The sequence below is a fragment of the Chroicocephalus ridibundus genome, chromosome 4 (assembly GCF_963924245.1).
Source record: "Chroicocephalus ridibundus chromosome 4, bChrRid1.1, whole genome shotgun sequence".
Lineage (NCBI taxonomy): Eukaryota > Metazoa > Chordata > Aves > Charadriiformes > Laridae > Chroicocephalus > Chroicocephalus ridibundus.
Window position 1 is genome coordinate 89,752,881 of NC_086287.1, and position 24,418 is coordinate 89,777,298.

The window sequence follows — 24,418 nt, forward strand, 5'->3', positions numbered from 1 at the left end:
GCTAAATCTTTCTAAAGAGATGTGACAAATATTTACAGCGCTAAAGCAGCAATTGTTCAACTACCTCACATAAAGTCCCTTATTAATGACTGGAAATACCAACAAATTGATTGTCTATCAGCTCAGAAAATCAAGACAACAGCTTGTATTTTGCTTATTAAAACAGAAGAAGAAAGTACGATCAAATTAACCAAACTGAACAGGCCTCTAACTTTGCTTTTTAAAGCCTCACGTTCTCTGACCCCCCTGTTCATTATGCATTTAAGCTATACAAAGCGGAGGCAGAGTTTGGAAGCCATCGGTCTCAGCCCTTGAGAGATGTTTAGCTGCTGCTGTGTCAGAAGACCCAGCATGTCAGATTTTATCTCAGCTACAAAAGTCAATATGGTAGTTAGGAAGCACAGAGCATGGGACATTATACACCTCATAAACTCTTTTTGTCAGAATATTCTACACAAAAGATTTTTGAGTCACTGACTTTTTCAGGACTTGTTAAGAACATAAAAGCATGTCCAGTGGATTGCTGTTGTGATGAAAGGTCTGCCACTCAAAAACAGCTTTCCGTAAGACCTCCGCTTCTTCCTAGGCACAGTGTCTGTTTGGGCACAGACGTACGTGTTTTGTGGAGCGTCACATGCAGAGGAACGTAGACCAAAGTGAGAGACTTACTTGTTTTCTGAAGAAAAAGCAACAGAGTCTCTCCAACACTTCACAACTGAAAAAAGTTCTTTAATTTTAAACAGGAAAAAAAAGATTTGTTACTCCCACTTTTTAGAAAAATATCAATGTCTCTAAGGATCCTTTTCCTTTCACAGAACGACAGTTACTACGTTATCTCTGGAGAGGACACAAGTCTCCCTACAATTCACATTTTAATTCTGATAGTAATCACTCTCTTTTACTAAGTCTTAACCTCACTAAGGGAATGGGACATACGTCACTGCCCTCAGGGGAGTCAGTTTGAGACATTTTTTTGTACATAAATTATTCCTAGAATATGTATGTAAGACATATAAAAGTGTGTAACACTTAAATCTTTAATTGCTATTATTACAGATTACAGGAATCACCCTCTTATTAAAATGGTGAACTCCTGACAGGCTTTAAACAAATTACTCTTGTGTGGTGGAACAGATCACATCTAGCAACAGCCAGTCCAGTAAATCACCATTCTGCCTAAGGAGCAATAGCGATGGCAGTTACCTTGTAAACCTTATTTTGAGAGCTCCTGGGGGATAGAAAATGGGTGAACGAGTTCAAGGTAGGCTCAGTTGTCAGTGTTTGCTTGTGGATCTTTTTTACTGTTTTAATTTTATTGCGCAACAGATTTTCTTTGAGAGTCTTTTGGATACCTGAGCTGATTTAACAGGATAATTAATTCATTTAGACTTTAGTTTTCTGATCAAAAATTCTAATTTGAAAGTGAATACATTTACCTGCCCAAGCATATTTCCATGCCTTTTTTTCTATGTAATTCTCCTGTCACTTACTGCAATTTACTGCTTGAAGAATACACTTAAATACTTCAGCCAAAGGATCTGGCTCAATCCCATCTCATTTGATGGGAAGTCTTTCAAAGACTTTGCTGGCAGTGTATGGGTTCCTAATGGTTCCCTGAACTAACACCGCGTCTAAGGGGAAGGCTTGGTAACACTGACTGGCTGTCATTTCACTTTTTTTCACAAATATTTAGCCAAGTACCACTACACGTTTTCTGTTCTTCCTCAGTGTTAACAAACCCTGAACATTAAATAACTTTCTACAAACTAATACCAGTTAACTTCCTTGGAGTTTCCTGGCATTCTGGATGGAATGCAGCTGGAGACTTCAGCTCCAGCTTCATTACGTTGCCATTTCAGCCATCCATTTTCTTTAGCTCAAAGATTTATGATGATCAGAAATGATTCAAAGACCACAGCTATAACGTACACGTAATCCTCGGACACATATATCTAATAGTATAAATATGATGAATCTTAATTAACTCAGAATCTACAATTTTAATATTCTGTGGCCAAGATTTACTGGCATCTTGCAGCCATTAACTAGTTATTCTTGTACTAGCCTGTATGGAAGAACTAAGAGAAATGATATATTAGCCTTGTCTCTGCAACATACAAGAACTTCCCATTATACATAAATGGAATCATCTGGGACTGCATCATCCTAAATACTAAAATAAATGTGGAACTAACACTATCATCTAGATGTAACTCTACATTTGGCTATATCAATATGTGCCATATTCTACTTAGAATAAATAGCTCTTCTCTTTTCATGAACCACATGTATAAAATTCTGATCTTAGATGAAACAAGCTTATTTCAGAGTTATCGGTCATGGAATATTACTTCACAAAGTTAGATTTTCAGCTTTTCTGTAACCTCCCAAGTTGTCATTGTGACTGTGGTCAGATAATTGATCTGAACCTACTTTAGCTAAAGATTACTCTCATATTAACACAAAATTTTAATTGAGTTCTCATTCAAGTGATCAAAAGTCACACGATTATAGCTGATGCTGCATCTATCGTCTATTTTAGCATCATCATTTCAGTTTATACCATCAGTCACATCACTTAAGGTCAAACTGTGTTAAACACAATGGAGGAGCTCTGTAACATAATTTAGACTTACTCTGATGCAATACTGTAAATTACTTTTGGTTTATATGTTCAAATAATAAAATTCATGTAGCTTATAATACGGTTTGGTATTATTATTCTTACATTAATATAACATGGAGCACATTAAAACGCAACAGGATGCGAAGAATCCAGCTTGTACCACTTCACTTCAGTGGCATTAAGATCTCTGGAACCAAGAAGCAGATCAAACCCAAACCATAAATTTTACTATGTACTATCTACATAGTTTAGAAACGTAAGACAGGAATAAGTTCAGTAGGGCAAAATAGTATAAAGTAAATTTAGTACTGAAATACATTTTCCATAGAACAGACTGACATTTCTTTGAAGGTTGGCAAAAGGCACTTCATGACCCATTAGGAATCAAATGTAATATCTGTGGCACAAGTGCTTATACTGTAACATTTATTGAGTCTATTTATCCGAGATAAAACACATACATAGGATACAAAATGTGAAAGCTGTTATAGTATTTCATCCCCATTTATTTACCTGGCCAGGATACACTATTGTATTTCACAACGCATTTATGACAGAGTCATGGGAATATGGCAATTGCATAAATAACACCCCAAGTCAAAATGCAAAGCTGTAACCATTGAAAAAGTACAATTCCTTTTTATAGCAGTTCTTAATCTGCTCTTTCCTCACCATGGAAATATAACACATTAACCATTTATTGATCTTTGATGTCATCATGTGACCTTTAAAATGAAAAGGCGTGGACGTAAACAAAAACTCTGTTCCATAACAGATTAATGCAGTTGGCCTTTCTTGTGACATTGTTATAGCTTCCAGAGCAAGGGTTTGTGACGTGGGACGCCAAGAATTATAATCGCAGCAAGCGCAAAAGGCACAAGAGGCACCATGGATAGAATCCCTGGTTTAGCCTGCGTAATGAGAAGTAACCCTACACAGAAGGTACTGGGATACATCTAAAAGAAATTATGCCTTTGTTGGAAGCAATGATTAAAATACAGTTACCAATCATGAAATTAGTTTTCAGCTTCCAACTAGTCCATACGCAGACTGTATACACCACATACAAATTTTTCCAGTATGCACACTTCTCATATCCAAATCACTTCGAGCTAGGAGTGCTGGAACCTCCACACGCAAGTGATTGAACTGACAGGCATGAAATCCATTTGGTGCACAAGCCTTGCCGTCTCATGCAGACAAATGAACAACGATGCTCCCAAATACATGATTGATATTTGTTCGTGAGAAATTGTGCGTGTGAACCGGGTAGAGCTGTTTGGCAGAAATCAGTGCCGCAGGAAGGGACCCTAGAGATACAAGATGGCAGACTGCAATCACAGACTTGGTGTGGCGAGATCGGAGCTGGAAACATCCAAATAACTGATTCCTCTCGGCATTTTGTGCTTGTCGAAGGCGTAACAAGTTATGGATGACATTTTGCCTACACTGAGGAAATGAGCGCTAATAATGAAGTCATGCTTTCATTTCTGCTGCTTTTTCTTTTTAATTGCACCAGTTATGCTAGAATAGCCCTAATCAGATAAAGTGCTGAGTCACTCAGGATGCACTGCTGACTCACGGCCGGTTCAGAATGGAGTTGTAGAAAAGAAAGGCCTGACAGAAATTGTTTTGGTTAAGTACCTGCAGCTGAATTAAAATTTTTTATCCTGGCACTACTCACATAAAAATAATGATAATATTTAAGTGCATAACTACCTTCTTGCCTGCCCAAAAGCTCAATGAGAGGTCTACTTGTTAACAGGAAAACAAAAGGAAAGTATTCAGTGTATTCTCAAACGACAGTCTTCTAAAACAGAAAAGCTGAGATAAATCTCACAATTTTAGAACGGAAAGCGTTAAGTTTTGTATCAGGAAACAACCAATGTCTACCATGTATTTGGTCTCAGAATTTTACCATCATTCAGAAGGCCAGAGCAAGCGACATGGAGAACTCTTCTTTGGGTTCCAGCATTCACTCCAGAGGCCTCCCCGGCCATTACGCTCTCCCCCAACAACTGTAGTTGACGTTCTACATCTTACTTGATATTTCCACAACAGAAGTAATAGGACATATGTTTTCCAGTTACAATAAGAACAATGTGTGGAGAGACGAGACTCTCAGACAATGCAGTGCCAAATACTTTTCTGTTGCAATGATGTGGCCCCACTGATTTCAAGATGTGGCTTTAGGGATAAAAGAAAGAATGGAAATGCAACTACATCACAGGCCAGCTTTTGAATGAAGAGAAAGAATACAGTGGAGAATAAGCAACATTACGAGTAACATATAATTACATTTTAAAACAGAACTATGAATGAAAATACTTATTAATGGAACCCCTGAATTTATTAATTTTGCTAAAGAGGTAAGCCACTGAACTGTCTTCGAAGTGGTGTTAATATAAAGGTCAGTCAGTCATTAGCAGCATAAAGTATCCTCCTGTGCTTTGGAGAATTCAAATATTTAGTAATGGATGTTAAAAGACAAGCCAGAGTTCTTTCAGCACATTTCAGCTGAAAATTGGAATATTCTTCACATATAAACATAACATACAGAAAAGGTAACCTTTTCACTATAGTAAACGCCAGTTCTACACTACAGAACAACAGAGACATTACATTTCTGTTGCTCCTTTTGAAATGCAACTTTGTAAGCGTTGGCTAACACTGAGCGAGGATAGACACTCAGCAAATATTACAAGGACTTCTTACTCTATTTATTGCAGCTGTAAGGGATTCAAAATTCTCCCAGACAAACTCCACCTGTGAAAACCCAAACAGTATAGAGCAGAGGCAGCCGGGAAGACATATTTTTTCCTTCATGGAGAGTTTTAATCAGAGACAAAAATATTTTATTAAATTTGGGAAGGGGCTCTGTATAAAACATGTTTTCGATTATCAGAATTGAGAACATTTGTATGTTTTCAGATTTTAAAAAATAAATGTACCAACAAAAGTTCTTCTTCTGTCCCAAAAGTGCTATTTAATTGAAAAGCCATTTTCTTTCCAGCAAAAATAAAGAAAAAGTTTTGATGAAAAATGTCCTAGTTGCAACTACTAGTTTTAATGGTCAGACTGAGAGTCTGGAAACCATTGACACTGATAAATTTGCTAGCAGTAGCAGAGCAATGCTGCAAGCTTCCTGCAATCCCCACCTCCCTTCAGGGACCAGAAATAGCTGCTGAAGTCCCAGAGTGGGTTCAGCTGATTCATGAGAAATGCAATTAGGCCAGGAAGAAAATGCACTGATTAGTTATTTCTCAGATAGGTTTTGCTGCTAAGATTGCAGGTGAGAACTGCAATCTTGGAGAGGCTTTTGGCTTGTAAGAAACTCAGCCAAACTGAAGAGGTAATACCAACTGTCCTCATTAACTGACTCTTAATCCCCAAGTATAAAGTAATTTCTATGCTGCTTGTAGGGATTAATCTAGGCCAAAGCAAGAGTTTGTAGTGAGCCTAGTGCACAAGAAAATCCCAAAGACTGAAAGAAAACCTTGCAAACAAGAACGTGGTTTAATACATACCTTATCGTCTCCCGGTTTTTGCAGCTTTACTATAGAGTTCTACAGCATTTCCAATCAGTTACAAGCTGCATGTGTCAATGAAGGAAGTTTGCATAATGGGCATGGAGAATTTAGTTACTGAACCAATGGTCTGAAGCTAGTAACAACAAAATTTCTCTGTGGAATATATGAAGCATTTTACCAACAAAGTAATGAAGAAGAACACCTCTTACAACTTCTCGTCCAGTTAGGCGTCTCCACAATGCTTGTGTACTGCATGTGTAATTGCTACAGACCAGTCTTGGGCCACAGATAATTCACATTAGCACAATAATTTTCCCTTAAATGGACTATACCAATCCTTCCCTCTACACATGATGAAAATGGAGCTTGTTCTTCCTCCTCCCTTAGCTTAGGGGGGAGGAATTCAGAAAGTTTTAAAAACACACTAACCATTATTGCTATTGGCAGGTCCCAGATTTATAATGTCTAAAACCTTGTATTTTAAAAGATTCTTATGACTATTTTAACAAGCTACCATGGTCGCCACAGGCCTTTGAAACGCAGAAGGCACAATGCCCTTAAGCTAAAAAAGTGCCTTTTCTTTATCCCATTGAATTGTTCTCAGGCTGAGCCGAGTTACAAATTGTTGAAAATTGACATTTTCTTATTTTACTTGAATTGCTCAGGAAAATTTAGGCACGTAGGACTGCAAGGGATCTCCTGAGTCATCAGAGGCCGTCCGTAGGCACCATGTTATACAGGCCTTTTCATAAAAGTATGGAGCTCCACCTTAAAAGCAGCTCTTCTTTTTCTGAACCCACTCCCTCATTTGTAGGCTGTTCCAGAACCTCATAGAATTAAAAAACCTTCTTCTGATTTCCAGCCACAATATGTTCACGGCCAGTTTAGACCCATTTTTTTCATAAGCAAATACTGCCCTTTAGCTTAAATAGCTCTTTTCTATGTCTTGTATTTATTCCCTCGTGCATTCATATTGTCTCAGTTCTTCTCCTCCTATGGTGAACAAGCCAAGTCTTTTTTAGTTCCTTACCCGAAAATACGTCCTTCACTCCCCTAATGAGCTTCAGGAGCCCGGCAAAAATTAACCGTCCACAGGGACCCTAAAGGGCCATGTCAGCATTGCTGGAAAAGTAAAGGTACATGACACACTGGGAACTCCTGAAACCTACTGGGGCTCCACGACTAACCTAGAGCTGCCACACCACTTTTCCCTAACCCCAATCATGGAGCATTCATCGATAATTTCAGTTAAGAAAAGGACAAAGCAAAAATCTTGCAGATATACCTGGTTTTGGAACTCACCACCACCAGGGAAAGGAAGGAGGACAGAACTGGTGCAAGCTTAGTTTTTTGTTTCTCAGGTAGTTTGGGAATTGATAACTTTTGAAGCATTTGATCTAAGAACAAAACCAGAAAACATCAAGAAGCGTTCTTAAATGTCCAATAAAAAGCCACTGAAATCAGTCTGAATTTTCCAGAAGCTCTCAAGAGGCTTTTAACCAAGTCCAATGGGGGGTAGCTTTTAAAAGTTTAGTGACAGCCTATACAGCAGAAGTAATGGGACATACACCTATACAACAACATATTCCACAAAGATTGGTGTAATTATGTCGCCCATGGACTTCATGACGGATACAATAAACATAGTCCTCTGAAAATAAGCAGGAAAAATACAGTATCAATGATGGGAAAGAAAAAACAGAGTATATAATCATATTTGGTGAGTCAATGTTCATTTTGATGCAAAAAACCACACCAGGAACACTAGCTTGAGTGTTAGAAAACACTCCTTAATGATGGTATTTGTTAGAGCCTGTAACCTGCAAAACAGGGAATGTCTGAAAGTTAGTAACACAAAGCACTAGATGAACAAACTCGTGTTGATCTGAGAGAAGGAATTTTAATTCTGTATCTTTTCTATCTTTTATTTCTCAGAGTTTGGGTGGTGTTTGTTTTTTTTTATCCTAACAATAAATTTCCTTATAAACTCTACCCTGAATTTCTCTCTGTAAACAAATGTCAGGATGATAGATCAGAAAGGGCACCGCATCTCCTTCTCATATAGTGAGCACATCTGATGCCCTGGAGCAAGGAGAGGAGCCTCAGCACTGTTCCACCATTTCTCATCTAAGTCCATTGCTGAGAAGCACTGGAGAAAGACAGTGAGATCAAGTGAATCAGTGCATTTGCCAACCTGAAAGGTGAATGCTCATCAATGGCATTTATGAATGATTTAGTATTCGGAGTGCAGTTGGGACTCTCTTGTCATGTCATCTATCATGGACATACACAAAGAAAGACACATAAACTAGAAAATTAATCCTTTGTATCTAGCTTTATCAAGTACAATGTGTCACTGGTGTGGTTCAGCCTAACTTTACAAAATACATTCTGAAGACACCACAATAGGACAACAGCAATACATCTTACCTAGCAAGAGACTTGTTGCTTAAATATTATGTTCCAGAGACTAACCTAGGTGAAGGATAAGGTTGGTACATCTCTTCAACATATACCCACTTTTCTTCCCTCCTTGGGTATTTCTGAAATCAGCAGCAATGAACTACCTCTTAATAAAAAAATAGAAAAAGAAGAATTTCTACTGAAAAGAGAGCTGAGAGTATATACCAAAAGCCTTCAAGGCCACCAGGTCTTGCATAGCTTCCAAGACCAATTGCAGGTCAAAGGAGCAGTTGCTAATGTAGCTGATTAGTCATTCGATTTAGAGGTCCTCCTGAGTTAGAAATTTTATCTGTTACAGGTCAATTTTGCTGTGTACCCCAACTGTGACTACTCAGTGGCTCGTGGTATCTGTAGCTTCCCTCCTCTGACAAGAAATACAGTTTCTTTTTGTAACTTTACATGTTCTCTGACCATATATGCAATTTCTTTCATGTCTGCCTTCACTCATGCGATACTATTGAGAGCAAAGATTGTTTGATCTGGACTTCCTGAAGGGATATAGCTCAACATATCTACTACATTTGAAATTAATCTTCCTCACTACGTTTTTGTAGAAATAAGTTTTCTGTCAAGTGTAAATAAGGGTGCCACCTTCCAATACAGTTAAAACCTGTACCTTGTTCTCAGTGTTCTATTAAAGCTGGCTCATGAACTGAGTTACATCTGTCCTAATAACCCCGTGAAAGAACAGGCAAGATTTGCCCTGTTGTTAGGAATTTTACTATCCCAGAAAGGTGAAAGCTAACAACCATAAGGACTGAGGCATATTCATGGATTTCTCAAGAGTAGACAGGTGATACACAAGACCTTCAGGCTCAGCAGACCACCACTTAAGATGACAGAGAAGTTCTGTTTTTATATCCACTAGAATCAGTCTTTTGAGACTGCCAGAAAAAGCGGCTGGTTTTGTGACATGGGTAACAGTTCATTTAGACCTGAAACTCAAGACTCCAAATGTATTTCACAGGCATATTTTCCTTTTCTAGTTGGGAGCAGATTACTTTTTTTAATGAGCCTTCCTCCACGTTAACTGCTTTTTCAGTCATTCGATTGATTGCATGGCTAGAGTCAGCAAGGAGGCAGCTACTGAGCACGATGGGCTGCATCAGGAGGAGGCAAGGGCAGTTCTGTCTCTGCTGCTGTCACCACCATGTGACACTGGAACCACTGAAGCAATCAGATGAGTTAAGGAGAGTTCACGGCCCAGCTTGTCCATGACCTCCGAGAAGTGCATCCCAGCAGCCAGCACCACACCCACAGGCACTGCTGGCCACGGTGAGACATCGTGGGTGGGTCAGGGCAGGATTTACAGACAGGGCAGCAAGGGGATGATATTGGTGGACAGGAAAGGAGGTGGTTTGGGGCAGACGGTGTGTGCATGAAGAGACAACCACGTTTTGGCCACTGCTGCTGAACGCTGTGCATAGCTATGGCCCTGAGCCAGAAGCAAAGCGGCATCTTTGCCATAGGTAAGACTGAATCAGTCCTGGCTCTTGGCATCTAACTACAACTCAACCCTTGTGCAGGCCCATGGGAAGGTGGCACGCAGGATGGTACTGATTGTGCGGGACGGTAAGGACAGGTCTCAGTTCAAGCATTGGCTGTGCTGCTTCGAGGAGCCAAGGTAACTACCCCTTGTAACAGGTGTACCAAGTACTGAACCCTCCAAGAAACCCTCGTTCAGTTGCAGCTGCTGCTGACCAAACAGCGCCAAGATTGCTAAGGCAGAAAGACTGTCCAAGCACATGAGCCAACTCTACCACTTTCTGAGTGTCAAATGTTGGCAGGTACGCACAAGAATCATCAAGTAGCCATCAAATGATCATGTCCTTGGCTTACATTGCCCTGTAACAGATTTGTATTGCTAACATTCTGGAAAAGTTCAAGAGTCAGACTTTGAAATAGCCTGAAAGCTAAATATAAAGGCATATGAACAAACACAAAGATGTGGAAAACAGACTCTGTCCTCTTAGAAATGACAAATGCCCAACTGCAGGTGTGTTTTACTAGCTGAAAATCACATTTGAGTGGTACATTGGTATCACAACCACAGGCAGTTCATGATTGTCTCATAAGCTTACTTGCTTCCTGCCTTCCTCCAGCTGAAGCTGCGCTGGTACTTGTACACAAGGCAGTGAAGAAAGAGCATACAGCAATGCAGATAACAGGAGCTCTAGCACAGGATACATTCTGCTACCACCCTTTTTAATTACTATTTGCAGTTCAAGGCTGCATGGATTACCTCCACCCACAGAAGGTAATTTGAACGCTTTTATTTCGTATAACTATGTACTGACATGATGTTAACAGTAGCAATTTCAAGGAGTAAAATCCTTAGAACGGCAGTTTACAGATCAAGCAAAAAAATGTCAGATCTTTCCCTCTGGTTTCACAGAATCACAGGATAGTTGAGCATGAAACGGACCTCTGGAGGTCATTCACTCCAATCACTTTCTCAAAGAAGGGCTAATTTCAAAGTTAGATAAGGCAGCCCAGGGCCTTGTCCAGTTGAGTCTTGAAAATGTCCAAAGATGGACATTCCACAACGACTCTGGTCACCTGTTGCAGTGCTTAACCTCTCTCATTGGAGGTGTTTTTTTTTCCTTATATACAGTCAAAAGTTTCCCTTATTGCAACTTGTGACCATTGCCTCCCATCCTTTTGCTGTGCATCTCTCAGGAAAGTCTGGCATGTCCTCCCTATTACCACCTCTTAGGACCCCTATTAGATCCACCTTAGTCTTCTCTTCTCCAGCCTAAACAAACCGTTGTTCCTCAGCCCCGTCTTCCATGAGGTTCTCAACCCTATCATTCCCCAACCATCTTAATGGCCCAACTGCCATCCCACAGCGTGTAGACACACTGTACTGCTCTGCATCAACAAGGTTGAAAGGGTAGAAAATTACCCTTACATAGTGTAGTAACATCAGGTGTGAGGTCCCAGTCCCTAAGTCAATTTAAAACTTGCACTAGCCTCAGTGAGGCGCTCACCTAAGACATCTGCGCTTACTGCCAAAACAGAACTAAAATTCAGTTCAGGGGTCTAACAGTGAGGAGAACACCTGTCAAAGATTTCTGTTAGAGAGGAAAAATGAACAAAAACAGTGCTAAGGAATTGGGTAGCGATTTTCACAGGGATACTTAGCTGAAACAAGTCCTGAAACTGCATTATTAAAACTAGAACAGAAAATTATATGTTTCATTACCCAGACTTAGAATGAGAATGAACTAATTTGTGAACAAAAAAAGTGTAGCTGAGAGGCTGTCCAAGATAACAAAAAACAAACCAAGACTGTTATCGGATGATATCAGTACCAATATTCTGCACTATGTCTTGTACTAAAAATTATTTGTATCATATACTTAGAAACAATATGATGCACGAGCTCACAAATAAACAAAACTCAGCTCTTACTTCCATGCAGTAAGTGTAGATAGGCTTACTTGGTTTGGTCCAACTGTTTCACAATAGGGGGAACGCTCAGCAATACAAGTCCATGAGAATTACAACTACAACCGATCAGAATGCCAAGCTGAAACAAAAACACAACTTCTGCTTTCAGGAGACTGAACCAGAAGTAACATGCTGCCAAGAGAGCAGATGAAGTAAAATTAATGCGCTACTATAGAACTAAAATAACATGGAACAAGACTAAGTGGTGAGAGGTGAGCTGGGAGCAAGTCCTTTGGTTCCTACCAATATGTGATTTACCTCCAGTTAAAGACTCCAGGCCAGAATTTCAGGGAAGGTGAATTGCTGTTGCTGTACTGAAGTCATTACTTTAAATTCAGTGAAAGTCCAGCTTTCAGGTTCTGGCTTTTAATATGCTCCAATTTGCTTTGTTCCAACCAGACCATGTAGGAAATTTGGGCTTGAGTGTAAAGGTACAGACCTCATTCTCATCTCTACTCAGGTTTTACATTCCCCGATTTTTCAAGAATTACTCTTGATTCACATTGATAAATGAATTAGTCCTTCAAATTAAAACTAGGCTTTTTCATTTACTTCTTTTAACGCTAAGTCAGTCCGTTTTGGTTTAAGAAAGTCTTATTATGGAGACTGTGGACCAGTCCATGCCTACCACAAGCGGGCTGGCTGCCATCTCATCTATACTGATACACTCTGTTAGAGACACTAAAGAAAAGTTAAATGGTTCATTATTTGTAAATCAGTATTGCAAATGGATTTAAAATTTTTAAAAGTCATTCTGGTGCAAAAACTCAATAGAGTTAAATTCTAGACAAATCTAAAGTTGAGAAGGTTTAATGCCTAAAAATAAAAATGAAAGTATAAAAAAATTAGAATAATGCCTAAGAACAAGATATTACTATTTTGCAAGCTCTTTGTCAAACACTGCGTAAGTATGGTTTTGAAGCACACTTTTCCCACAAATAAATGCAATGCAAATACTAGGTCCCATAAGGCCTAGTTTATAGCCCTTACCCTAAAAAGTAGTCCTAAGGATTAGCATTGTTAAGTATGTACTGTAATGTAGAGCCTGTTGCATATTCATTCACAGTGGGTATAATTCTCTTCTTAGAGACATTACCAAACCCAGCAACAGCCCTTGTATGTAAATGGAGAGTTCCACCAGCTTGCATTTAAAGGCATCTATAATAAAAAATAATTAACATGTAGGATATATTTACATATTTTTAAAGTGCAGAGTGTATGATAAGGCATCATATATCACACATTATTTCAAAACATAAAACATCTTAGCAAAATAAAAAAATAAAAATATTCCTTTAAAATTTAGCTTGCATGCTCCTAAACAAACCCCTCGTAAATACATACATCTTTTTAAAAGTGCGCCATTGGTAACTCTGGCTAACTAGGCATACAAAGAATTTCTAAATGCCCATTAGACAAAATTAATGCTGCTTCTCCCTGGACTACAATAGGCTTTTCCCATTTTGTCAAGATCTAAAAGCTCTTTATTTTAAATTTCCAGGCAAAGAGTAGTAATCCTTTAGTAGCTCATAATACTATTTTGAGCTGTGTTACGACACTCAAATACAATATACATGCATTTTCTTGAGTGAAATCTAACATAATGTCCCAAGGCCCAAGAATCCTGTAAAGGCAAAAAGAAGTCTCTCCTTAAAGAATGTAATCAGAAACACCACCACAGATAATCCAATCAATTGCTGGAGCTAAGAGTTGGGACATGGATTTCATCCCTGACTATGCAACTTGCTGTGATCTTGAGAATAATCAAGTCGTGACATGTTTCAATTTTCAGATCATCACGTTTAAGATACTAATACATTTCTAGTAAGTATTTTGAAAATGTCATAAAAAATACAATGATTAAATTTAGCTTTATGAAATCTAATTTAAATATCCATTTAAACATAAGGCAACTTTTTTTTACTGTGAGGGTGGTGGAACACTGGAACAGGTTGCTCAGAGAGATTGTGGAATCTCCGTCTTTGGAGACACTCAAAACACAGCTGGAGATGGTCATGAGCAAATGTGCTCTAGACAACTCTGCTTTAAGATGCAGGTTTGGACTAGATGATCGACAGAGGTATTCTCCAGCCACCACTATTCTGTGCTTTTCTAATAATTTTATGTATTTTTTTAAACAATTTTGGTGTATTATGGAGTTTTTGCTTGTAAGCCCTGAAAAACAGACTTGGAGGCACCTTCTGGCTTCAGGCTCTCCATCCTCGCAAGTATTGACATTGTGTAATCCTTCTCATAAATGGATCGGGCTCCATATTGTCTCTCATTAGTAAGGAATTACTCTTTTAGGTTTTTGAAATGTTGTGTGTCCTTGCATAGTTTCAGAGTTATTGTTATAACCATGCAGTGATATTCCTTTTCATTGTGCAACCCTCGTGAGGGTGTTTTGTGAGTGGCAAATATAGAGATACAAGCTGAGTCCATGATTAAAAATCACAAAAGACCGTATTGCTTAACATATAAAAGTATACATCTAGATGTTAAACCCCTACATGTTTGTGTATTAGTAGATATTGCTAGTTCAGTGCAATTTTTATAGAGCAAGGTTTCAGGGAAAAAATCCATTAGCTTACTAATGTGCTGTAATACACTGTGATCACTCTGAATATTACATATACTCTATGTGTAAACCATACTGAAATTGTCAAACGTCTTCCCTTAAGAGAATCTTTCGGTTAGCTAAATCTAACAATGTTTTCTATCATCTTGCTATTTATGGATTCTTTATAATGATTCTAAAACATCTTGTCCAGCTAGTACTAATAAAACTTATCCTGCCTTCCTTTAATTGGCACTGTGCAAGTTTCAAATCCCACGTTGCATTACAACTTATAACATTCTTAGGTGTTTACAGAGTGTTATTTTTTGCTTAACAGAAGAAACCACTTGAGCTATCCACTTCACACTTCTATTTCTACCCACATAAAAATAAGACCATAAACCAAAGTCTCCAATACTGGACTCTTTACCTGATGTTCAGGATGTGGCAGGAATATAAGAAAATAACGTATGCCATTTGCTCCTTGCTCCTGCTTGAAGTATATTGTGATTTCCTAAATCTGTTCAAAATTCAACTGTTGAGACATCAATTTTGAAAGCTCTGTATACACAAGAGTTCCCATATGAAATTTATTTCTACATGATCTACGCTTTCCCATTTTTTTCTTGCCTTAGTCGGAAAGTTAGCAAATCTTTCAAAAAGAATGTTTTGGCACCTTTCTATTACCTATGACAACATGTCAGGTGGAAAAATGGCATTTGCAAACAAGAGGGAGCAGAACATGGAAAGCAGTTATTTTTGGTGTCATTGGGAGGGACTGGCAAAAGAATCAATGCGTTCAGACAAAGACAAAACTGTCTTAATTTTCAACATAAGACACAACAATGATTAGCTTCAATCCTTGTTCCCAGACATGGTTCTAGTTTCATAAAACAAGACGGCGAATGCTGCAACTGCAGAGCAAGAGGAACCAGAAAAAGGAGGGGTGAACAGGTGTGGAAGGCACCTAAATTCACAGAGGTTAAAAGAATACTTCCACTCATTTGCATGTTTGTCGAATGAGGCCCTACATAATCCTTTATGCTCCAGAACAAGCCTGTGTCCTGGTAAAGCATCTTCTACAGTGGCTGTTATGTGGCTGTGATAATAATCCATGGAAAACATACCTTTGCTGACTCACACCAGAAACCAATTCTGAGCCACTTCTATCTGATGTAAAGTCTTACTCACTACCAGGTTTTCTTCAGTGACTGCTGCTACGGAACACTGCTTCTGCTGGTGTCGTGGTTCCAGCCCAGCCAGCAACTAGGACCAGGCAAGCCGCTCGCTTGCCCCCCACCCCAGTTGGGACTGGGGGGAGAATTGGAATGGTAAAAGTGAGAAAAAAACTTGGGCGTTGAGACAAAGGCAGTTTAATAAGTAAAGCAAAAGCTGCACACAAAAGCAAAGCAAAACAAGGAATTCATTCACTACTTGCCATCAGCAGGCAGGTGTTCAGCCATCTCCAGGAAAGCGAGGCTCCATCACATGTCGTGGTTACTTGGGAAGACACACGCCATAACTCCGTCTTCTTCCCCCAACTCTATACACTGGGCATGACGTCCCATGGTATGGAATAGCCCTTTGGTCACTTGGGGTCAGCTGTCCCAGCTGTGTCCTCTCCCAACTTCTGCGCTCCCAGCCTAATTGCTGCCAGGGTGGTATGAGGAATGGAAAACGCCTTGACTGCTTAGCAACAACCAAAACCACCAGTGGGCTATCAACAGTATTTCCCATCCCAAATCCAAAACACAGCACCATACCAGGTGCTAGTAAGAAAGTTAACTCTATCCCAACTGAAACCATGACAACCGGTTTAGGGAAACATTGTTTTGACAGTGAAGTCTCCTCTAGCGTGGAAATTTCTGTACTCGTCTTTTTTTCTTACCAATGGTGTACAGGATCTCTGTTTCCTTCTCCTGCGACACACCATTCCGTGCTTTAATTTTTACAGCAGTTTTTTTCTCCATCTCTCTTTTCCACGTGATGTCAGTCTGTTAAAATGACTGCAATGAACTGATCCTCATACTTGCATGGAGATCTCATAAAATCAATAGACCACATGAATCAGCTCACACAATCAGGGCACACACTATACTTAATGTGAAATATTTCCTATTGAAAGTAACTGACAGGTAAATATGTGCTAAGCAATGGGACGTCCTTATTTTCTAAGTCTAGATGGATAGTGACAAGTATATACAACTGCATCACACGGATTCCCATGTGAAGTATTACCATATTAATGTCTTCTTCCATATATCTTATCTGGCATCAATTTTTTCATGTATCCTTGGTCAAAGTTCCATTTTTCCCCTTCCCAAAATAAGGCAAAATTATGTTTGCCATACTTAATAGAACAGAAGAGAACAGAACGACGAAGTTGTAAGAAGTAAAGACAGTTTTCAGAACAGCTGCCATTAAAATATACTTTCAACCCCAGAAAAGTTTTATTCTGTGGCATATGTTGTATACCAACAAATAAACATTACTTTGTTTTCTATATGTTATTGTTTGTTTCATGACACTGTGTTATTTCAGATTCTATTTCAAAGGCTTCCTCTTGATGATAAGTAATTGTACATTATAAGATCCAAAGAAGGGTTTGGAGGAAGACATTAATTTAGCATCAGAATCAAACAATCACAACTACTTGTTTGCTTTCAAAGACAGCACAGCACAGGGCGAAGTCCATTGGGCTTTTCCCAAGTCTACTTCTTCTTATCACAAAATAATATAAATCAATTACTCAAAAAAAAGGCACCTTCCTATTCTCCTTTCACGTTCACCTGTTCTCTAATTTTTAGACGCTGTATGTATGCTAAGGACACCCTCATCTTGTTTTGCAACTCCTATTTGTCTTCATATCTTGGGTAATTTTTCTGCCAAGCTTCCTGTGGTATTTTAGCGCTCTCTCAGACCTAACAGGCGAGTATATAGCCCTCACAGTACCAAGCCCGAGGAAATCCATCATCCTGCCTATCACCCAGTCAGACCAGCGGCATCCTAAGTGACTCTCCTCTTCCTGCGGTAGCTCCTCACCATTTCCTGTCAACTCTTCCTCTATGAACTCGGTAAAACACTGTCTTTCATTTTCACCCTCACTGACTCTTTCCATGTTCTGGTCATCCTCCTTTCTTTGGTTAGAGATAGCCATCTTGTTACCTTGTTCCCTGCTTTCACTTGCAGCTGCTGATGCTAAAATATTCCCTTTTGCCTCCCATTATTTCACACAGCCAAGGCTTTGCTGAGCTTTCTCCTTGCACTCACCTTTTGTTCCTTGTCCTTCTCTCCTTCCTCTCATTCATGCCTTGTTTTTACCCTTTTCTCATTTAATTTTCATACCTTAGTACAGGAATTCTCTAAATTTCTCCATTTTCCAAATTATTCTCACCCATCCTTCAGCTTCCTCTTCAAGAGACAACGCGGTCCTTTACAGTGACTTTTCATAGAGCTTGCTGCCAAAATGCACTATTCGGCTCTACGCTCCTTGGGGGAACTGTATCATTGACTGTACAGTATCTACAGTATTTGCATAGCACTGGACAGACTGACTAAACAATCAATAACAAATCAATGGCACAGCTATGACAACAGTAGTTTAGCCTTCTGAAATATAATAGTTTCGGTTTTTAAGCTCATTCAGTCTGAGAGATAATTCCTGTAATTAAAGTAGTGGAAACCAGAGCATCCTCCAAACCAAAAGAAGTGTTCAAATGTGACGTATCGCACTTGGAATGCCTCCCTTGCTTGCATTGCTCTCTTGGGATGGGAAATAGGAGAAGGCGGCGAAACAATAAGAGTAATGAATAATCACATATTTAGCAAAAACATTCAGTTTAGAGTTGGTAATTTGTACAAAAATCTGGATATTGCAGCAATTTCATTTCAGAGTACAGATATTTCCATTTAAAGGCAATTAAAATTGGAAAATATGTATTTCCAGAAAATCTGTTATCAGAAACTTTAAAAAAAAATGGTAATAAGTTTAAATATTTCCATTTTTTTTCCAAAGACTCGGAGGTATACCACATGACTTGACTAGTTACAATAGAGACCTGCTGGGCAAATGAAGGTCACTTGGATTTTTTGAAAACTTAAAACCTTGTTTTCTGCTAAATGACATGGAAATACACTGAAACCACAATCAACTTTTCCTGGGTTTAACAATCACAAAACTCCTCTTTTTGCTCCTCACTATTGACGCACACACCATGGCATCCCAAGGGACTGTGTACTCTAAAACAAGGAATGAGTAATCAGGAAAAAGATGTTTCCCCTCTTCAAAGTACTCACTAAAGTATTCATCCCTTCAAAACTTACAAACTCATATTTGTTTGGATTTTAAATCTTATGGCAACAATATTGACGGTGTTAATGTGATCTAAACATTGTACAATGTAAACGAAATTTTCTAAAATATAAACCAGGTCATGGAGATTTCTTCCAATATGGTGCAGAGCGGGTTGTTGTAATTTAAGCTATCTGAGAGCAGAGTAACAGCAAAGCCCAGAAAGAACAGTCTGATTATTAGACCTATCTGGAAAGAAAAGACGTATATTCTTCTACAGCTTGGAAAGGGACATTTTTTTAATTTGTTCAAGACACCTCTGGAGAGAGTTGATACTATGAAGAAAGCCAACAGTTTCAGAGAAGGAATATTTTAGAATTCATCTGAAAAATGACTCACTGGATTTGACTGCCATTTTGTTTACTGCGGTGTAAAGCAGCAAAGTAATAGGTGCAATAAAGCAGACTTTGAAGAGAATTGTATTAAAATGTCTACTTATCGATGGAATATTGTGCTCAATGAGCACTCTGAAGAGCTGATTCACTACTGTAAACAATAAAAGTCACTTTACAATAAGACAAAGTAATTGATTTATCAAGAAGAAACCATGGGGTGTGATTATTAAGTAACGCATTTCTTAGGAATTAAGACATTTTTCTGAACTAATTACTAAAATCGCTAAAGGCATGGGTAGTTTTCAGTATTTCTTAATCCTCTCAACATTTTACTCTTCAAATATCAAATCCCAACAATCCAAATATGGCTGGCAAATTGGAAAGCAGACAACAACCCTCCCGTTACTTCAGTTAAGATGAAAAAAGTTACGTTTTACTTAAGCAGAATAGCTTGTCCTTAGGAATTCAACATTATCACATCACCCAGCAGACCACACAAACCATAAACATCTTTGAGCTCCAAACTACCATAAGATAGTTTTTATTGAACTGCAAGTCAATACTAAACAGGTTAGCTGGCAAGTTCATAATCACCAGAGGTAATATTCACAGTTCAGGAGATGAGGTCAATCAAGAGCTGGATGTGCATGTTTTATTTCCTGCTTTCATGATAAAAGGTGACAACGCTCAAAATACCCAAAATCGATATTTCAAACAGGAATCCTCTCAGTTGGAAGTCTTTGGCTTCACCCCACTTGGACCGCACCGGGATTTTTTGGTCATAAATGACATTTCAGAAATAATTCAGCACTCGATACCAGTGACAGATATTAACCATGCCAAGACTTACTCTATTATCCTCAATAACCGGCCCCAACCTGCCACTCAGTCTGGGCAGTGCCAAGTCCCACCTCAACATGGAGTGCTGCGTTACACAAAGGACTGAACCCAAGAGACAAAAAATGCCAGCACAATGAAGACGAACAGAAGCCACAAGCACAGCAAAGCCAGATGGTGGGGAAATGACTACCACAGGTCAGCTACGAGGTGAGAACATGGGGTCTAAAAGCCAAGGTGCGAAGAGCCGGTCAGAGCAAACGCTAATGGCGCTCCAAGAAAGATAATATTGAGCAGACGATCAACACTTTACCTGGAGAAACAAATCCTTCACAACACGAAGCTGCCGGAACACGATTTGATCCTCAAGCAGCCTCCACAGGAGCCCTTCGCTTCGCGGTGGCTGTGGATTCGCGCTAAGGGCCTTTCACTGCACACCGGCTGCTGTCTCCTCAGGACTCCATCATGCCTGATGGAAAGTGGGGCTTCCTCTCGTGATGAGCTAGCTCGTCTCCACTCATGGCCAAATTGGTGTGAGAAAACCTCCTCAAGCTGGGAATCCCCGAGCAGGAGGTGTTGGGCGGTAATGGTGGATAAAGGCAGGCAGGAGGCTGAGGTGCTGCCTGGCTTGCTTGGCGCCATCTTCGCACAGGCCCCCTCCCTCAGGTAAGCCGCCACGCTGGGCCGCCAGCGGCCATGGGGCAGCTCTTTTCCTCAGAGAAACGGCCCAGAAGGCTCCACCGTGGCAATGGCTGATAGCTTTGTGCTGCCCCATGTCCCACAGTTGCTTCGAAACACCAGCCACCCAGTGCCTCCACGTGAAGACCAGGTGGTGGGACGTCGGTGGCTTCCATTTCCTGGAGAGGGCTGGCTAATTTGTAAAATGGCTGCAAGGGAGCAGGAAAGGCCTCTCCTTGCCTGGCAGAGGGTGGGCGAGCGGTGGCCCTGACGCCCGCCCGCCCTCCCCAGGGCAGCCCCTCCTCGGGGGGCTAGCGGGAGAGACCCGGCCACCTCCATTTCCTCGGCGATGGCCATGGGGCGGGTGGGGCGGCCATGCGGCGCCGAGGGGGCGGGAAGGTGGCCGGCAGGGCCGCCCGAGGCCGGCGGCAGGGAGCCGGCCCCGCACCCGCCTCTCCCCGCGGTGACCTTGGGCGGGCGGCGCGGCCCTCCCCGCCGCGCGGCCGCTCCTTTCCCCCCACCCCCCTTTTATTTTATTATTTTTAATTTTTTTTATTTATTTAATTAATTAATTTGGCCGCGGAAAGAGTTTGAAGCGCTCCCGGCACGGAGCGGGGGGGCGGTGAGGAGGAGGAAGAGGAGGCCGCCCTCCGAGCGGCCCCGGGACTTTCCCTGCCGGAGGGCGCGGGGGGACCCGTCCCGGTCCCGGTGTGTCCGTTCCCCCCTCCCCGGGGCGGGGAGGGTGGCGGCGGGCGGGCGGGGTGGGGAGCTGGGGAGGGGGGGGCGCCGGCCCCGCCGCCGCGGGGGAGACGCGGCTCCCGGAGCTGCTGCTGGTTACGCCAGCCCCGCCGCCTGCCTCTCTGCCTCTCCTCGCCTCTGATTCTGCGCACAGCCAGCCCCAAAGCCTGTCATTCTGCAAAACACAGTTTACTCAACAGAGAGAGCGAGTGGGGGAGCGGGAGAGAGAGGTGGAGAGAGGGAGACGGCGCGGAGGAGCCCAGTCCCGCAACCCAGCATGGCTTCAGGGGACCTTTACGAGGTAGCGGGGGGCCGCGGGGCCGGGGGGGAGCGGGGGGGGGGGGGGGGGGAGGGGTGCCGCCGGCCGGGGCGCCGCGGAGGGCAGCGGTGGTTGGGGCTGGGGAGCCGCTCCGCCGAGCCCTCGTAGTTGCCGAAGAGCGGAGGAAATCGCCGAGGGAAGGGCTGGGGTGGGGGGAAAAGGGCCGGCGTGTGTGCCGGGGGGGGGAGGGAGGGAGGGATGGAGCGGCTCCCTCCCTTCCCTCTGCCTCTCTCTTTCTCTTTCTCTCTCTACTTTCCATCGGGCTTGATCTTAGCAGGCCTTGCAAGAGAGAAGGAGGAAGGAGTGAAGGAGAGCGAGAGTTAGCGGTAGGATGGGGAGGCGATCGCAGTGCGATGAGCCCGGAGAGTGGAGAAAGTCCAGGTAAAGTCATAGGCGCTCTGGACGTGCTGAATGTGCAGATTAGTGCGAAAAAATGCGCCTTAGCGCTGCCGGCAGGCGCAGGGATGGAGGCGGCTCTGCGCCCGCTGTGCAAAGTGCAGGAGCCGGCGCCAGGTTGCTTCACCTCGCTGCCGGGGTGCTGCGGGGGCGGCGGCCGGGCCGGGCCGGGCCGGGGCAGGGGGCCCGCGCTGCGCCCCGACACCGCGCCCGGCTCCAAAGTTTGGCGGGGGCCCCGCTGCGGCGGGGCCGGGCGGGCCGGGGTGCCAGGCGGGCCCCCCCCTTTCCTCTCTCCAGCCCGGCATGCGGCGGGGAGGGGTGTGTGTGTCGTCCCCCCCCCCCGCCCTCTCCCCGGCCGCGATGCATCGGGCGACGGCCGCCCGGTTTTCCAGGTCGGGGGGAGGGAGAGAGAAAAGGGAGCTGGCAGGCAGTCGGCGAGACCCAGCCAAATTTTGACCTCAGGCACCCAGTTCTAATGCCCAAACTGAGAACAAGTCTAGCCACTCTTCCCCTGCCAGGGAAGAAGGGAGAAAGGCAGAAATTAAAAATAAGAAAGGCTGGACCCGGGTGTTCTAAATATCCAGCTCCAGTTAGTGGAACCAGGGTGGAAGTCTACTGTAACAAAACCAAACAAGACTGGATGTCCTACACTTCTTGGTGTGGAGCACCTCCTCAGGCTCCACATTTCCTGGTGAAACGGCCATTTGTGTTGTGGTTGTCTGGAGCACACAGTTTAAGGGCTAGGACAGAAACGATTGCCTTCCAGTTGGAACTGTGTGCCGATGATTAGGTACTGCTCAACCATCAGGGTGTGCTTGGGTGTGGAATTGCTGCTGCGATTCGTTGGCCATGGCTGGACTTACTCTCTGTTTGATGATCTTGAGGACTTACTCTCCGTTTGATGATCTTGACGAACAGCTGTAGGGTCTTAAGTGCAAGAAGTGGAGGATCTGTCAGGTTTCATGTAGACAGTTTTTACTTTGTCATGGTCTTTCAAATTCTTTAACAAAGGTCATAGTTAACGGGTGACATTGATCTGTTAGGACTTGACTGCTGAGTGGGACACAGACCTCCTTTCAAGTGAACACCACTTACTCCGTGGTGTTAACTTAGCAGAAGTACATGATGATTTGAATACTATCATTAACCTTTTCCCCACCATTTTGCGCTGTCATATTACTTTGCAATTTTAAGGATATTGCATGTCAACTGTATTGCTGTTGTGACTCCAACATAGCCAGTGGGAGTTCTGTGAAGAATAATTTTGACCCAAAAAAGCCAGTGATACGATTTTGTGTTATTAACTTGTGGGATGCGTAGAGGATGTTTGCCTGGTCTTGTCTAAGTTATCTTCAGATGTTTGGATTAGTTTTGGAAAGAAATAAAACTAGTACCTCTTAGGCTAAGGGTGGCCATGCTGGTTTAGCTCCTACTCATCATTAAAAAAATTCTGCTTTTTTGTGATCTCTGTGTTATTATGAGATGACGATGTTTGGCAGTTGGATGTGGGCTGTGCATTGAGTACTACTGTGTGGCACATGAGTGATGCTGCTCAAGTAGTAACCTGGCATGGAGGTGTTCTGTGAGAGAACAGAGTTATAACCCCGTTTGCAGTCGGTTTTAGGCCCAGCCACTTTGCAGGCGTTTGCATGGATGAATGTGAATTGTTAGTACTGTGGTTCAAAGCCTCTGAATCACTTCCTTTCTTTGTTACTCCATTTGAACTACTTTTGCTTATCATTGTATAATATGGAAAAATTGTATCCACCAGAACAGGTGAGTGGAAGTACGCCTATTCATTCCTTGTTGTGCGAGGTGTTTGGAATATGACCTTCTCAGCTGGTCATGGTGTAAAATCTTCATCTATGTGTCGGACGTATGGGGAAAAAGTATGTACAGGGTTTTGATTATCAATCCATCTATGTCTTGCATCTCCACTGTGAAGTTCTCCATGATGGAGGTCAAAAGAAATGTCTAGAACACTGAAGAGTTTGTATGTCTAGTAGGTAGCAAGTGTGTGGATGGTAGTAGCTTCATTTAAGAAACAACTCAGGGTTGCCTCCTTGCTCCTTACCATCCCAGAAAACCAACCACATCAAAGGGACTCATTAGAAAGAAGCTCTCACAGCTGTGAT

The 24,418-nt window shown here is 41.9% G+C and overlaps 1 protein-coding gene and 1 long non-coding RNA gene across 2 annotated transcripts in view; one reads left to right on the forward strand and one right to left on the reverse strand.

The window, feature by feature from the left end:
- LOC134515407 (uncharacterized) overlaps positions 1-21,043 on the reverse strand; it is a 169,048-nt gene extending 148,005 nt beyond the window's left edge. Inside the window, exon 1 of the long non-coding RNA XR_010070974.1 lies at positions 20,466-21,043. This is a non-coding gene — a long non-coding RNA (uncharacterized LOC134515407). The remainder of the gene's footprint in view (positions 1-20,465) is intronic.
- A 382-nt stretch (positions 21,044-21,425) lies between these two features.
- The window catches only part of CDYL2 (chromodomain Y like 2), a 62,585-nt gene continuing 59,592 nt past the window's right edge, over positions 21,426-24,418 (forward strand). The window contains exon 1 of the mRNA XM_063334668.1: positions 21,426-21,869. Coding sequence (XP_063190738.1) covers positions 21,846-21,869 — 24 coding nt within the window. The 5' untranslated portion in view covers positions 21,426-21,845. The remainder of the gene's footprint in view (positions 21,870-24,418) is intronic.